The sequence below is a fragment of the Mesoplodon mirus genome (genome assembly GCF_964341445.2).
Source record: "Mesoplodon mirus genome assembly, chromosome: 2".
Taxonomy (NCBI): domain Eukaryota; kingdom Metazoa; phylum Chordata; class Mammalia; order Artiodactyla; family Ziphiidae; genus Mesoplodon; species Mesoplodon mirus.
In genome coordinates this window covers 214,077,517-214,091,093 of record NC_138977.1, presented here as the reverse complement: position 1 = coordinate 214,091,093, position 13,577 = coordinate 214,077,517, and the positions used below count along the sequence as shown (strand labels likewise).

At 40.5% G+C, this 13,577-nt stretch overlaps 1 protein-coding gene across 1 annotated transcript in view; it reads left to right on the top strand.

The window, feature by feature from the left end:
- Positions 1-13,577, top strand: part of NRAP (nebulin related anchoring protein) — a gene marked incomplete at both ends in the record, with an annotated part of 71,602 nt that overhangs the window by 16,221 nt on the left and 41,804 nt on the right. Inside the window, 6 exon segments of the mRNA XM_082633698.1 lie at positions 62-178; positions 2,843-2,947; positions 5,269-5,376; positions 6,413-6,517; positions 10,605-10,703; positions 12,178-12,282. Coding sequence (XP_082489824.1) covers positions 62-178; positions 2,843-2,947; positions 5,269-5,376; positions 6,413-6,517; positions 10,605-10,703; positions 12,178-12,282 — 639 coding nt within the window.

Genomic DNA, 13,577 nt, shown 5'->3' with positions numbered 1-13,577 from the left:
TAACTTTTCTCATGGAGCATGAAAACAACAACTCCAGATGCTCTTTGTATGCTTCTTCCAGATAAAATACAGGCAGGACTTCAATAAGATGAAGGGCGCTGCGCATTACCATTCCCTCCCAGCCCAAGACAACTTGGTTCTTAAGCGGGCTCAGAGCGTGAACAAGCTTGCGAGTGAGGTACGTATGGGGACATTTTCACCTGTGTGCTGTCCCCTCCTTTATCTCCGACAGACAGTAAGTGGGCGACCCCAGAATGAAAAGTGCCGTGTAACACCACATAAACTACACATGAGTTACCAGTTCCCAAAGAACGAATAGTCAGTAAAAAGCAATTCACAAGAGAGCCTAGAATCAAACTAATTAAATCTTTCTCTGATGGTTCAAAAGTTTCTTCCCAGGGCTTCCCTGGTGGTGCAGTGATTGAGAGTCCACCTGCCGATGCAGGGGACGCGGGTTCGTGCCCCGGTCTGGGAAGATCCCACATGCCGCGGAGCGGCTGGGCCCGTGAGCCATGGCCTGAGCCTGTGCGTCCGGAGCCTGTGCTCCGCAGCGGGAGAGGCCACGACAGTGAGAGGCCCGCGTACCGCCAAAAAAAAAAAAAAGTTTCTTCCCAGAATTCTCACAGGGCTATAGATATTCCAAAGTTCCCAGCAATAGATTTCTAGTTGCCAGAATACTGGAGGAGACAAGCTTTATAACAATATGTCATTCTTATAGAGTGGAAATCAAAGATGGGAGTGTTTTGAACGTGGAACCTCCCTCATTCTTTTATATTATTGTAGTCAGGTTTCTGAGAAGTTGTGTGTACCATGTGAATTCCCCTTGCCTTAGAGGCTGATCTGGCTGCCAGAGACTGTGTTTTGTTTGGCCTACCCAGTGGTTACGATTTTTATAATTGCTAAGACTGTTTGGCAAGGACATCTCCCCTCTAGCTCCCCATATCCTTTTTAAGTCCTGGAGTTTCTTCATAGTAGCTTCTCTGTTTGCATTGCCTATCAGGACCCTGAAGGCATTTGAGTTGTCAGCCTCTTGGCAGGCTATTCATAGGACTCACCTAGCAAGTTATCTATTCATAGGACTCACCTAGCAGGTTATCTGAAACTCAAAAAAGGATATGCAAATTTCCTAAAACACTTTTCTTCTCTAACCCCTAAGAGTCAGTCTTTTACCCCAAAGTGTTCCTTAACCTGTGGTGTTCTAATTGCTCAGAATCACAAGGGTGACATTTCCTGGGCCTCATCAGCAACCTCAGGTACTTTGAAGTAGTAGATGGGTGCCGAGCCCTTGGAACCTGCATTTTAAACAAATATTCCACATGATTCTGATGCTGTAGGCCAGAGGTCAGCAAACGATGGCCTGAGTGCCAAATCCAGCCCACAGCCTGTTTTTATAAATAAAGTTTTATTGAAACACATCATATTACCTATGGCTGCTTTTGAGCTACAAGAGTTGATATAAAGATGGGATGTCCCGCGAAGGGGCAAATATTTTCTATCTGGTCATTTACAGAAAAAGTTTGCTGAACCTTGCTTTTGACACAGAGAACGTTGGATCTAGATGGGATCTTTGCAATCTTTAGGCCCCCGCTTTGTCATAGGCCTGGAAAAGTAAAGTGTCTTGTTCTGGTTCATATAGACGTTTAGGGGCAGAACTAGAACCAGACCTCCGATAATGTAGTTCTATCCAGGCATAACATTGTTACCATTTTGACTTCTTTCTGTGTGAATATATCACAACCTAATATATGAATATAAAAACATATGTAGAATTAGAATTCAACGTATATAGTTTTGTGTACTTTTAAAATTTTATATCATATTGTAAGCATTACAATGCATCTTGCATACTTTATTTTTTATTTTTTTGCGTTACGTGGGCCTCTCACTGTTGTGGCCTCTCCCGTTGCGGAGCACAGGCTCCGGACGCGCAGGCTCAGCGGCCATGGCTCACGGGCCCAGCCGCTCCACAGCACGTGGGATCTTCCCGGACCGGGACACGAACCCGTGTCCCCTGAATCGGCAGGCGGACTCTCAACTGCGCCACCAGGGAAGCCCGCATCTTGCATACTTTAAAAGTCATATTCCCACCAAATGTTTTATAAGATATGATAACAAGTTGTATTTCCTTTGGTAAGCGGTCACAAGGGAACCTTCCATTTCTTTTTGCTCTTATGTTTATCTAGTAAGACAAACCAGCCAGGCCTCTATTAATGGTAACCACCCTTCAGCTGCCTTCTCCAACTACCTGGGATGACTTGGAGTCTATTTAATAACTATGGCCTCACATCTTATATCTAGCTACCCAGGGGAGTTCAACTAGCCATTTAAAATTAGAAGACACTTTGTATCTATGAGTGGTCTCATTTATTACACTCTTTTGTAAAGTAACTTTTTTGGTTAAATTCTACTTAAGTATACATACAGAGAAGTACATATATCATAAGTGTACAACAGGAAGAATTTCCACAAGTGGACATGTCTGTGTAATTAGCACCCAGATCAAGAAACAGGACATGACCAGAAGTCCAGACACCTGTCCCCAAGAGTATCCACTGTCTGGATTTCTAAAACCATTTTGCCATTTTTTTGAGCTATATGAAATCTTAAAGTATTTACTCTTGAAAGGGGCTGTATATTTTTAATATTCAGAACCAAACTGATTATTTACTTATCACTATTTAAAAGGAAAACACATTTTGTTGACCTACAGTATCCTATGCCTGGTATTTTAAAATATTGGGTTGAAAGTTCTTTAAAAATATCCTAAGTCGAGTCCTGGTGACATTTTCAAGAGTGACTTCGGGTTTGGCTCTCTTGTGCATCTGGTGTTTTGGTTTCCAAGGTGGAGTATAAGAAGGATCTGGAAAGTAGTAAAGGTCGTAGTATCAACTACTGTGAAACACCTCAATTCAGGAATGTGAGCAAGATCTCAAAATTCACCAGTGATGTGAGTTTTTAATGCCTACACATCTGGGCTTTTTTTTTAACGACCTTAATTTCTAGGTCTCCTAAGAGACAGTCTGCGTGAATGTATCTGGGTGTCTTGGAGAAGCATGGCGTCTTAGGCACAAATACTATGAGTTTTGATAGAGATTGCCTGCTGGGGCTGGTCCATGGAGTGTTAAATCCCCTGGCATGCACTTGACCTTGAGCCCTCAGGGCTGCACTTGTCCTCTTGCATCCTTCGTGTATAGTAGTATCTGGCTCCTACTGGTGAATGCTAGCGAGGGAGCCTGGCTGAGCATGCAGCGTCCCCTCTCAACTTGACTTTGTGCTTCTTAAATTAGTACAAGATCTCAGTTAACCTGCATAGTCACCTAGGGAGCCAGGTGTTACTTCCCCATCTTACAGGTGAGCAGATATATGCTGGAGTGGCATTTGCAGATTTGGAAATTCTCAAAGTCTGGGGATGTATCCTTGAGAACATCAAGGACTAGTTTATATGATTTTACTTCTTTTTTGCTGTTGTTGTTTTTGCCCTCATTTTTACTAATTCCAGCTTTTTTTTCACAACTCACACACACAGACTGTATTTTATTTTTACAAGAGATAAATAAACTGACACCAAGCGTTGTAAACGGATGACCACAACAAAAGCAACAGTGGTTGCAATTACCGAACACGAAACACACTCGTACTGTGTCATGATATTGACATTCAGTCCAGGAATCCTCCACTGCAACAGCTCCTTTACTTTGCAGTGAAAATTGATTTGTATATTTTTTGCCTCTGAGTCCTTGTGGGATTTTTGTTTTTTATTCAAACAGAAAGTCACAAAAATTATAATCACCCTCATCAGTTCACTCAGTCCCATGTAATTAATTTTTTTTCATCTTGATCTTTTGTTAGCACTTTTATGAATTCATCAGTTTTCCATTAGAGTTCTGAAAATGCTTATTCATTGAGTTCAGCAGTATAGTCAGTTACCAGAAACCTGTACTTGTCAGAGTTTTTTCCATGAATTCCTTGAAGATGAAACCCTTTTATAGGAACATTTTTGCGAAAACATCGGAGTACACCCAGAACTGTCTGTAAATGACAAAAGACTTAAAAATGACCACGGTTAAAGATTTGATGAAAATTCATAATAATGCAATTGACAAGGAAATTTAGTTATTTCTGAGATATACATTTTAAAGTAATAACTAGAATTATGACTTATAACATTATACCAGAACATATAAGATTTTTAGAAATTTCATGTAACGTCTGAAACATTTATATTAACATATTTCCATACAAATAACCCAAAGAAAGTTTAGTATTAGTTGGTTTTTTTGTTTGTTTTTTTATACTGCAGGTTCTTATTAGATTTTACTTCTGCTTAGCTGCGTATAATAGTAGAATTTAAAATCACTTGGGACTTCATGAGGCTCAGTAAGGAATGTCTTCTGCATAAATGTCATGGTTAAGAGCACCAGCTTTAGAGCTGAAGGACCTGGCTCCACAATTAGCCAAGTGGCCGACTTCGGGCACGTTAAGTTCTTGGAGCCATTCTGCCATCTGTAAAATGGGGATAATAATAATTCCTTCCTCCTCATAGAGTGCTTGTGAAGATTAACAAAGATAAGTAGAACTGTGTCTGATGCAGAGTAATAGTATTCTGTTGGAATACTCTCAGTGCCTGGAAATTCCGTGGCCTCCCAGGGGAGGTGATTTTAATGTAGCTTCATTAGAAGCTACCCACCTTTTCTTATTTATGACTTCTTGTCCTCTTGTTTTGTTCATTGTTTGGTAAGCTGCATTTGGGACATAACATCGTTATTTCACATGGTTGCGGTAGTGACCAATGTGTCATGTATAAGTCACAGATTTTGGCAAAGCTGAGGTTTTATTCCTCATATATTTAGAACTGGAGGTAATAGCATGCAGTGATGTGTACTAGCCCCCAGCATGGGGCTTGCATGCAGCCCCTGTACGATCAGTGCTTGTCCTTGGAAAGCTCCACACCTGTGTGATGGGTTTTCACATTGGAAACATCTGGTATATTTACAACTGAAAATGTTAAAAAAAAAAAAATCAGGTCCGTTTTGTGCCGTCTGGGTGTATCAGATCTTATGTTTTCTTGTGTGCTTGTCTCACCCCAACTTCTTGAATTTTAAGTTTTTTTTTTAAGTTTGTCTTATTTTTAATTCAGAGACACACTGAATACTTAAATAGGTTCTATTTAATCATTTATGTTTTGGATTAGTGCATTAAGATGAGTAGTTTATCTTCAACGAGTTGGGGAGAGAATGCTTTTGTTGAAGGTTTTGTGTTCCCATGTAGAATAAATATAAAGAAAACTACCAGAACCACATGAGAGGCCACTATGAAGGAGTTGGGATGGACAGACGGATGCTCCATGCTCTTAAAGTTGGAAGCCTGGCAAGCAACGTGAGTCCTGTTGTGAAGGGCCTGAAGGACCTGGGGGTCTGTTGGTGTGGAGAGTGTTGGGGCACAAGGAATTCAGCCAATTCTTTTTCAACCTCCTTTTTAAAAAATCAGTGTTTTGTTGTGTAAAGATTGACCCAAAAGAGTTTGTAAATGTTAATCAGTGCAACCAAGGCTAGGTAAAAAAATCTTTGAAAAATTTTAAAAGCTTCAATTTATTAAACTCAACATTCTCTGCTTTGAAGAGTACTTAGATCTATTGTAATTGATCCAGTGTGGGAAAAACTTTCAGTTTCTGAGAGATAAAGAGAAATGGATGAGCATAATTCTCATTTGAAATGCTTCAAAGTTCCAAAGCATTGCGATTTATTTAGAATTGGTTGGTTGGTTGGTTGATTGGTTCATTCAATCTTAGTGTTCCTTGAAAACTTCCTGTATCCAGGCACTGCTCAAAATACTGGCATAACAAAATAGATCAGGACCCTCTTTTCATGATAGCATGTGATCTATTAATCTCTCTTTGGCTTTGTCATTTCAGTTTACGGGTTTGCAAATGCCAAATTGTAAATCTTAGAGGTAAAGGACACTGAGAAGGAACTGATTTCGTTATTAAAACATACAAACATCAAATTTCCTCTACTTCAGAATGTCAAATTTGACCTTTAAAAATTTTTTTAAATACTCTGAAGACTCTTGACTTTTTATTGATTTTCTGGGGGTTAGCCAGGAAGCTCTTTTGTTATATACTTGTCTGCAAATGCTTCTTTTTAACAAAAAACTACAAGGGGCTCCATGATTAATAAGAAAGAGAAAATAAATGTGCTACAGATGACATTAACTAATTTTAGATTAATTAAGAAGAAGAATTCAAATTAATTAAAAACAAAAGTGTGAACATAATTTAATTTTCCTTGGAGGTGATGAAACTGAATTAATTTTGTTTCTGGTTATTTTTAAAAGATGCTTTTATGACATTCAAACAAGGTCAAAAGAGAGAGGGGACTAATTTCTCTTTCTTGTTTTTTTCTTTGTGTTTCAGATTGCCTACAAGGACAATTACAAACATAATGCTGTCGACTACAACTACCCAGCCACCCTTACTCCTTCCTATCAGACAACAATGAAACTGCTTCCCTTGAAAGATGTATGTCCTTTTCCAATAGTCCTTTCTGCTTTATTCCTGTCACTTCCCTCCAGTATAGTGATTCTTGTTTTTGGCTGCTTTGGGTCTTCGTTGCTGTGCACGGGCTTTCTCTAGTTGCAGTGAGCGGGGTCTACTCTTCGTTGTGGTGAGCGGGCTTCTCATTGCCGTGGCTTCCCGTGTTGTGGAGCACGGGCTCTAGGCGTTCGGGCTTCAGTAGTTGTGGCTTGCGGGCTCTAGAGCGCAGGCTCAGTAGTTGTGGCACACAGGCTTAGTTGCTCCGCGGCATGTGGGATCTTCCAGGACCAGGGATCGAATCTGTGTCCCCTTCACTGGCGGATTCCTAACCACCGAGCCACCAGGGAAGTCCCAGTGGAGTGATTCTTAGGCAGCAAGATGGAAAGAAACAAGATACAACAGTTCATAGGAGATGGAAGGGACTGAGAAAGGGGAACTCTTTTCTGATAGGAAGTCCATATATACACGTTTGGAAACTCTTAGATTTCCAACATAAGGTGGGGACAACTCTGGTTTCATCTTGAAAATATCCTAAGGTTCCATTTCACCTCTTAGAGTTTGGGGACTATGTCTGCTGCTGGGCACATTAAAGTAATTATTCCCTAACAATGATGATCTTTTTTTTTTTAAGTTTTGGAGTGTGGTATGTTTAAGGACCAAAGGGAGTAAACTGAAATAGCTATAAGTTGAGAGGAAACGGTAACATTGACTTAAAGTTTTTCCCCAGGAGCACTCGGGAAATATGTGTGGAATAATATGTATCACTAATTTATTACAGCAGTGATTTTATTTATTTATAGTTTGGCTTGTCTCCAATGAAATATGTATTTGTTGTTTTCTAATTATAAGAATTTTACTACATGTTTATTACAGAAAATTTAGATAGTACAGAAATGTACAAAGAAACAGGTAAATGTTATCTACTATTTTAAAAAGTACATAAGGTGGTTTAGAACTGAGTTGGTATCATGGTTGTCAGTGAAAGTTATCTCCAATCAATCAATAATTTAATGTATCATTCGACATGTTAATTGAATGCTCAGGGCTACTTTCCTTCACATTCCTTTGGGATCAGCACCGCTTCAGCAGTTGACTTGGGCTTTGCTATTGGTAGATCAGTCTTTGCATCTTTCCCTTTTGCTCATAGTAGGAGCAGTGTCACGTTCAGCTGGGCATCTCCAGCATCTAACAGTTTACAGGACAAAGAAGGCCAATCATTGGCAAATGATAGTTTGATGGATGAAAGGGGCTTATCAAACGTGTGATAAAGCAGGGGATGGGAAGTAGAAGAATATAAAGGGCCTACATTTTGCTTTTCCTTTTCCCAGAATGTTTGCTCGAGTTGACTTATTCATTTCACCTTAATGAAATACAAGGTTAAACTTGGCTACCAAAGCCAAGTTTCTTTTTTGGATGCATACATTACCTGGGAAACTTGAGGGATCAAGAGCACCTTGTAAAATTTGAATGCCAATTTTCACAGTAGAATTCTAGAAAAAATGCTTCATAGCACAAACAAAACAGAGCGCTCTACAATTTTGTATTCCCACTATAACATGACCTGCTGTTACGTTTGTCTGTATAAGACAGTGGATCAAACCAGGCACCTGAAATACAGTCAGCTCTCCTGGGGAAGTCGGAGAGGTGAATTAAACTAGACTGAATTAGAAATATTAATTGGAACCAGAAGTAGGTTCCACACTGGCAACCCATGAGCCAGATCCAGGCTGCAGAGGTATTTTGTTTGGCCACACAGTGTTAAAAAAAAATTGGTTTTGAACCAATATGTAGAAATTGTGAGAGTTCACATAGGAACTGTGGTCCTAGTTCCTGCATAGCAGCAACTGCCTGGGACTGAGTGGCAGCTGCTTTTATCACCTTCATCTCCTTTATTTTCCTGGCTCCTGTGTGAATTTGAATTTACCACCCTTAATGAAGGGACTTTAGTATTCAGGAAGTTTGGGGAATCCATTTACAAGAAGATTTGTGGTCTCTGTTTCTGTCTGGTAGTCTTAAAGGCGGTCAAGTAGCTATGAAATTAAATAAACAAGTACAGGTCCTTAATTAGAGAGCATTCCCTTCAGATGGATTTTATAAACTAATAGTATTAAAAATGAGACTACCCTCAGCAAAGGGACCTTTCAGAAAGTAGACTGAAGCAATGACCAAGCATCCATGATGTTGCAAAGATATAATTAATCTTGCAGAGTGTTAATTATGTCCTGCAGAGGAAAGTAATTGTACTCTGCAACATACTTAATGTAACATTATCAGGAAGGAATGTGCCATTTAAAAAATACAGTTTTGTGACTTTTTATCGTGCATAATTCTGAATTCTAATAGACTCTATTATGAGATGATAATTTTCCCTCTAACTTAATGCATTAGGAAGCTACTGTAGTATAATCTCATTAATGATTAACATTGAAATGACTTCATATTTCCTAGTTTTCTTAAATACCCCATGTCCAAAACTCAGAATGTGCAAAAACTTTTCTCCTTGAATCATTAACTAAAAAGCTTGAAGCAATGCTGTCCTTTTTCTCCAAATCCAACAAAAGAGTCTGTGGCCCAGTATCTGGAACACTCTGCTTTTCCTAGATCTTGTTCTAGAAGCTAATTTGTAAGTCTTTTTTTATTTTTATTTTTTTCTAATTTGTCAGTCAGAATACATTTCCCTCTCTAAACAAAGTTAGCTCTGGCTATAGGGAACACCTGGTCCATATGTAAGATAACAAGTAACAGTTCCAAGCACACCAGCTTTGGCAAACCACATTTAAAGTGTGTAGGCTGGGAGCCACTTTGGGAGGCCAACTGCTGGGATTTAAAACCTAACTCTGACAGTAGCTGGGTGCCCTTGAGCAAGTCACTTCAGGTCTCTGTGCCTCCGTTTTCACGTTGTGAGGTAGGGATAATAACAGTGCCCACCCACAGAGTGGTTGGGAAGATTAGATGCATCAATATGTGTAAAGCACTTGAAATAGTGCCAGGCACATAGTAAGTGCTATTTTCTAGCCATAATTATTATTAGCTGATGTTGGGACAGGGAAGCATGGAGTGAATACAAGGAAGAGATGCAGTATCAGCTGGTCCTTGAGTCTGTTTCACTTGGGTCACTGGGTTTTAAAATATTGAACTATTTTCCAGCATTTAAAAAGTGTAAGAATTTATATAATAATACAGATTTCCGGTTTCTTTGGAGTCATTGGACTGTCTACTCTGAACCCCACTTTGAGGCAGGATTACCATCTCCTAGAGCTGAGTGGTAGCTGCCACCCTTTGCCCCAGTCCCCACCACTCCTTACCACTTCCCCAACAGTGAGGCCAAACACTGACTAGTGCCAGCCTAGTGCCATCCAGCGAGTGGTCTGTGACTCACTGAGGTGGGCTGTCACCCAGGGAGGCGACAGCAGTCAGATAGAATGACAAAGACATCAGAGTCTAGTTTAGACAGAAAACGGTAGGAAAGTACAGTGCTGGCCGCAGGGCTACCCCTGTGAGGGCCGAGCCAGCTGCCAGAGGAGTATGGCCAGAGGCAGTAGGTGGAGGTCTGGACAGAGTTGGCAATAGCTAGTGGGGATGCAGGGAAGGGGTATGGAGGTCTTAGGCAGAAGCTAGGCCTAAAGAAGCTGCCACACTGTGTGGGATACTGGGAGAGGCCCTGGGCTTTGGACAATTAACCAGAGTCATGAAGACCATGCATGGGGTGTTTGATGGTGATCTGACTGCTGCAAACAGAGCCAAAGCCTAGTTGACTAAAGGGCCTAGCCGGGAGCCTGTAGGTTTTAAAACACCTTTCTCTGATTTAACGATGTGGATGAACACATTTTCCTCCGTTCACCAGCCATTTAGTTGACCTCTTTTATGAGCTGCCTGTTCAAGTCACTCAGTCTTCAGTGGACTGTTTTTCCATCTGTTGGCTTGGAGTGTCTTTTGGTCTCCAGTTGGAATCTGATTCTTTCTCTGCTAATTTGAGAAGCATGGCTCCGTAGGGCTGAGCGGGAGGGAGCTAAGTAAATCTTAGAGAAAAGTACAAATGACTTCTTGTGTCTCTTTGCCTCTTTGCACCCAGGTCAACTATAGGCAAAGCATTGACAAGCTGAAGTACAGCTCTGTGACCAACACCCCTCAGATTGTTCAAGCCAAAATCAATGCCCAGCAACTGAGTCATGTAAGTGACCTGCCCCTGCCCAGCTGGATATGGGGGACTTGTAATTGTTTTGCAGGGTCTGGATATCTGGTTCCCCAAAGATTTGACTTTCATTGATGGTGACACGTGTCCTATTACAACCATGAGATGACTCTCTTTGATTTAAATGTTTTATTATACAAAATTTCAAATACATTCAAAAGTAGAAAGAATATCATAATGAATCACCAGGTACCCACCACTCAGCTCAACTACTATTAACTCATGGCCAGTCTTGCTTCTATATGCCCATCCGCCTCCCCCCTCCATATTATTTTGAAGAAAATCCTAAGTATTGTATAATTTAATCTATAAATATTTTAGTATGAATCTCTAAAAGATAAAAATAATTTAAAAGGTATTTGTACAATTTTAATATATCACACCAAAAAACTGACAACAATTCTTAACATCACCAACGTCCAGGTGGCATTCAGCATTCCAATTGTCTCATAAGGTTATAATTTTTTTTTTACAGTTTGTCTGAATCAAGCTCCAAATAAGGTCCACACTTTGTGACTGGTTGATATGTCTTCAAGACTCTTTCCATCTTGAAGTTTTCCTCTTTATCACTTTTCTTTTCTTGCAAGTTGTTTGTTGAAGAACTTGAACTTTTGTCCTATAACATTTCCCACATCTGAGCTTTGCTGACTGCATCCCATTGTAGACTTCATGTATTCCTCTGGCCTCCAAATGCCTGTAACATAGTAGTTGGATCTATAGGTTTGATCAGGTTCAGGTTTAATTTGGGGGCAAGACTGCTTCTCAGCTGATGTTGTGTTCTTCCATTGAGAATCATATAATGGCTGGTTGGCTGTTTCTGTGTGTGATTTAAGATGGCTTTTTTCCAATCGGGGCAGGCATTTGACAATTACTCTTTGAGTATCTGCCCTGCACATAGCAAGAGGTTCAGAACTGCAGCAAGTTAAAAAAGTAAGTTTCATACCCTCAAGTGCTTCAGAGAACAGTGGGTGAGGTAGCCACAGGGAAATCTTTTGCAAACTCATAACTTTGAGCATGCCTTTGAGTTTTCTGACTTTTCATTTGGTTTTCAATCTGTTAATTTAAAACACTCTTGGGCTTCCCTGGTGGTGCAGTGGTTGAGAGTCCGCCTGCCAATGCAGGGGACATGGGTTCGTGCCCCGGTCCGGGAAGATCCCACATGCCACGGAGTGGCTGGGCCCGTGAGCCATGGCCGCTGAGCCAGCACGTCCGGAGCCTGTGCTCTGCAATGGGAGAGGCCACAACAGTGAGAGGCTCGCGTACCGCCAAAAAAAAAAAAAAAAAAACACTCTTAAAATTACAGGCTTCCTTGTAAAAGGCCTTTTCTGGGAACTCATTCTCGGCTACGGGCCTACAGAAAGAAAGTGAAAAAGAGAGTGTTCTCCCCAGAGTTCTCCTTCTGCCCATGTAAAAACCAGGCACTTACCCTGCAGGTTTATTTTAAATCCAACAGGTGAATTACCGTGCTGACTATGAGAAAAATAAGTTGAATTACACGTTGCCACAGGATGTACCTCAGCTGGTGAAGGCCAGAACCAATGCCGAATTGTTTAGTGAGGTAAGCGAGCAGCATGGGTGAGAACGTGGTGAGGGTTATACACAGACGTGAAAATGAAGATGCAAGGATGGTCCAGCAAAACAGGGACCAGGGGCTATTCTGTCCATGGAGAGGTTCACCAGAGGCGCCCATCAGGTTATAATTTTGAATTTTGCTGTCTCATGACATGTGGTAGTTCACGGGGCTCAATTGATCATAGCAATTGAATTCTCACTGTATATGCACATGTATGATGTGTGCTGGGACACACACACACACACACTTATCATCAGTATCATCATCATCATCATCATCCTGATGACTTCTAGCTGGTGCTTTGCTGTGTGGGTAAAATCTAAGTTTTAAGAAGACCAATCTTAATCACCAGATTCTTCCAGGAGTCACAACTAGGCGATGATTAGGCTTTTCATTCTAGATGGGATTTGTAGGGCAGGAGAACGTAAAAAGGAACTAACCTTGGATGGGGAGAGATCAATTAGGAGTTTGGGATTAACATATATACACTACTATATATAGGATAGGTAAACAGTAGGGACCTACTGTATAGCACAGGGAACTATACTCAATATCTTGTAATAACCCATAATGGAAAAGAATATATATATACATACACACACACACACACACACACATATACATCTAAATCACTTTTCTGTACGCTTAAAACTGGCACAACATCGTAAATTAACTATACTTCAATAAAAAAATAAATAAAAAGGAATAACCTTTTCCATATGCTTATTCTGTGCTGGGCACTGGGATAGGCACTTTACATATGGAATTATTCAGTTGTTATAACCCCTTGGAGGCATTTACTACAGAGACACAGTTGGTGGCCTGGGCTTTGGTATCAGATAGACAGAGAGAGTCAGGTGTTACTACCATGGCAATAATAATAACTTACATCTGTGTTGCACCTTACGTGCTTAGGTTATCTGTTTTTGTGTATACAATTTATTCTCACAGCCACCCTGAGACAGATAATATAATATTATGTTTTCAAATGGTAAACTGAGGCCCAAAGAGGTAAAGTGATTTGTCCAAGGTCACCTGATCAGGAAACAACAGTGCTAGGATGAATTCATGGGTCTTCTCTTTGCTCCCTCCCATTAGCACTGCCCCGCATGACCCTACAGTGAGGGAATCAACTGTGTTAATAATTGATGTTATCACTTTGATAACAGCCAAAATTCTGGTCTGTAAACAGAAGAAGACTTTGTTATTGAAAACACAAAATTCTGTTCAACTTTTGGCAGAACTCTGGATAGCTGCTCCCATTCACCTGCATTCTTGTT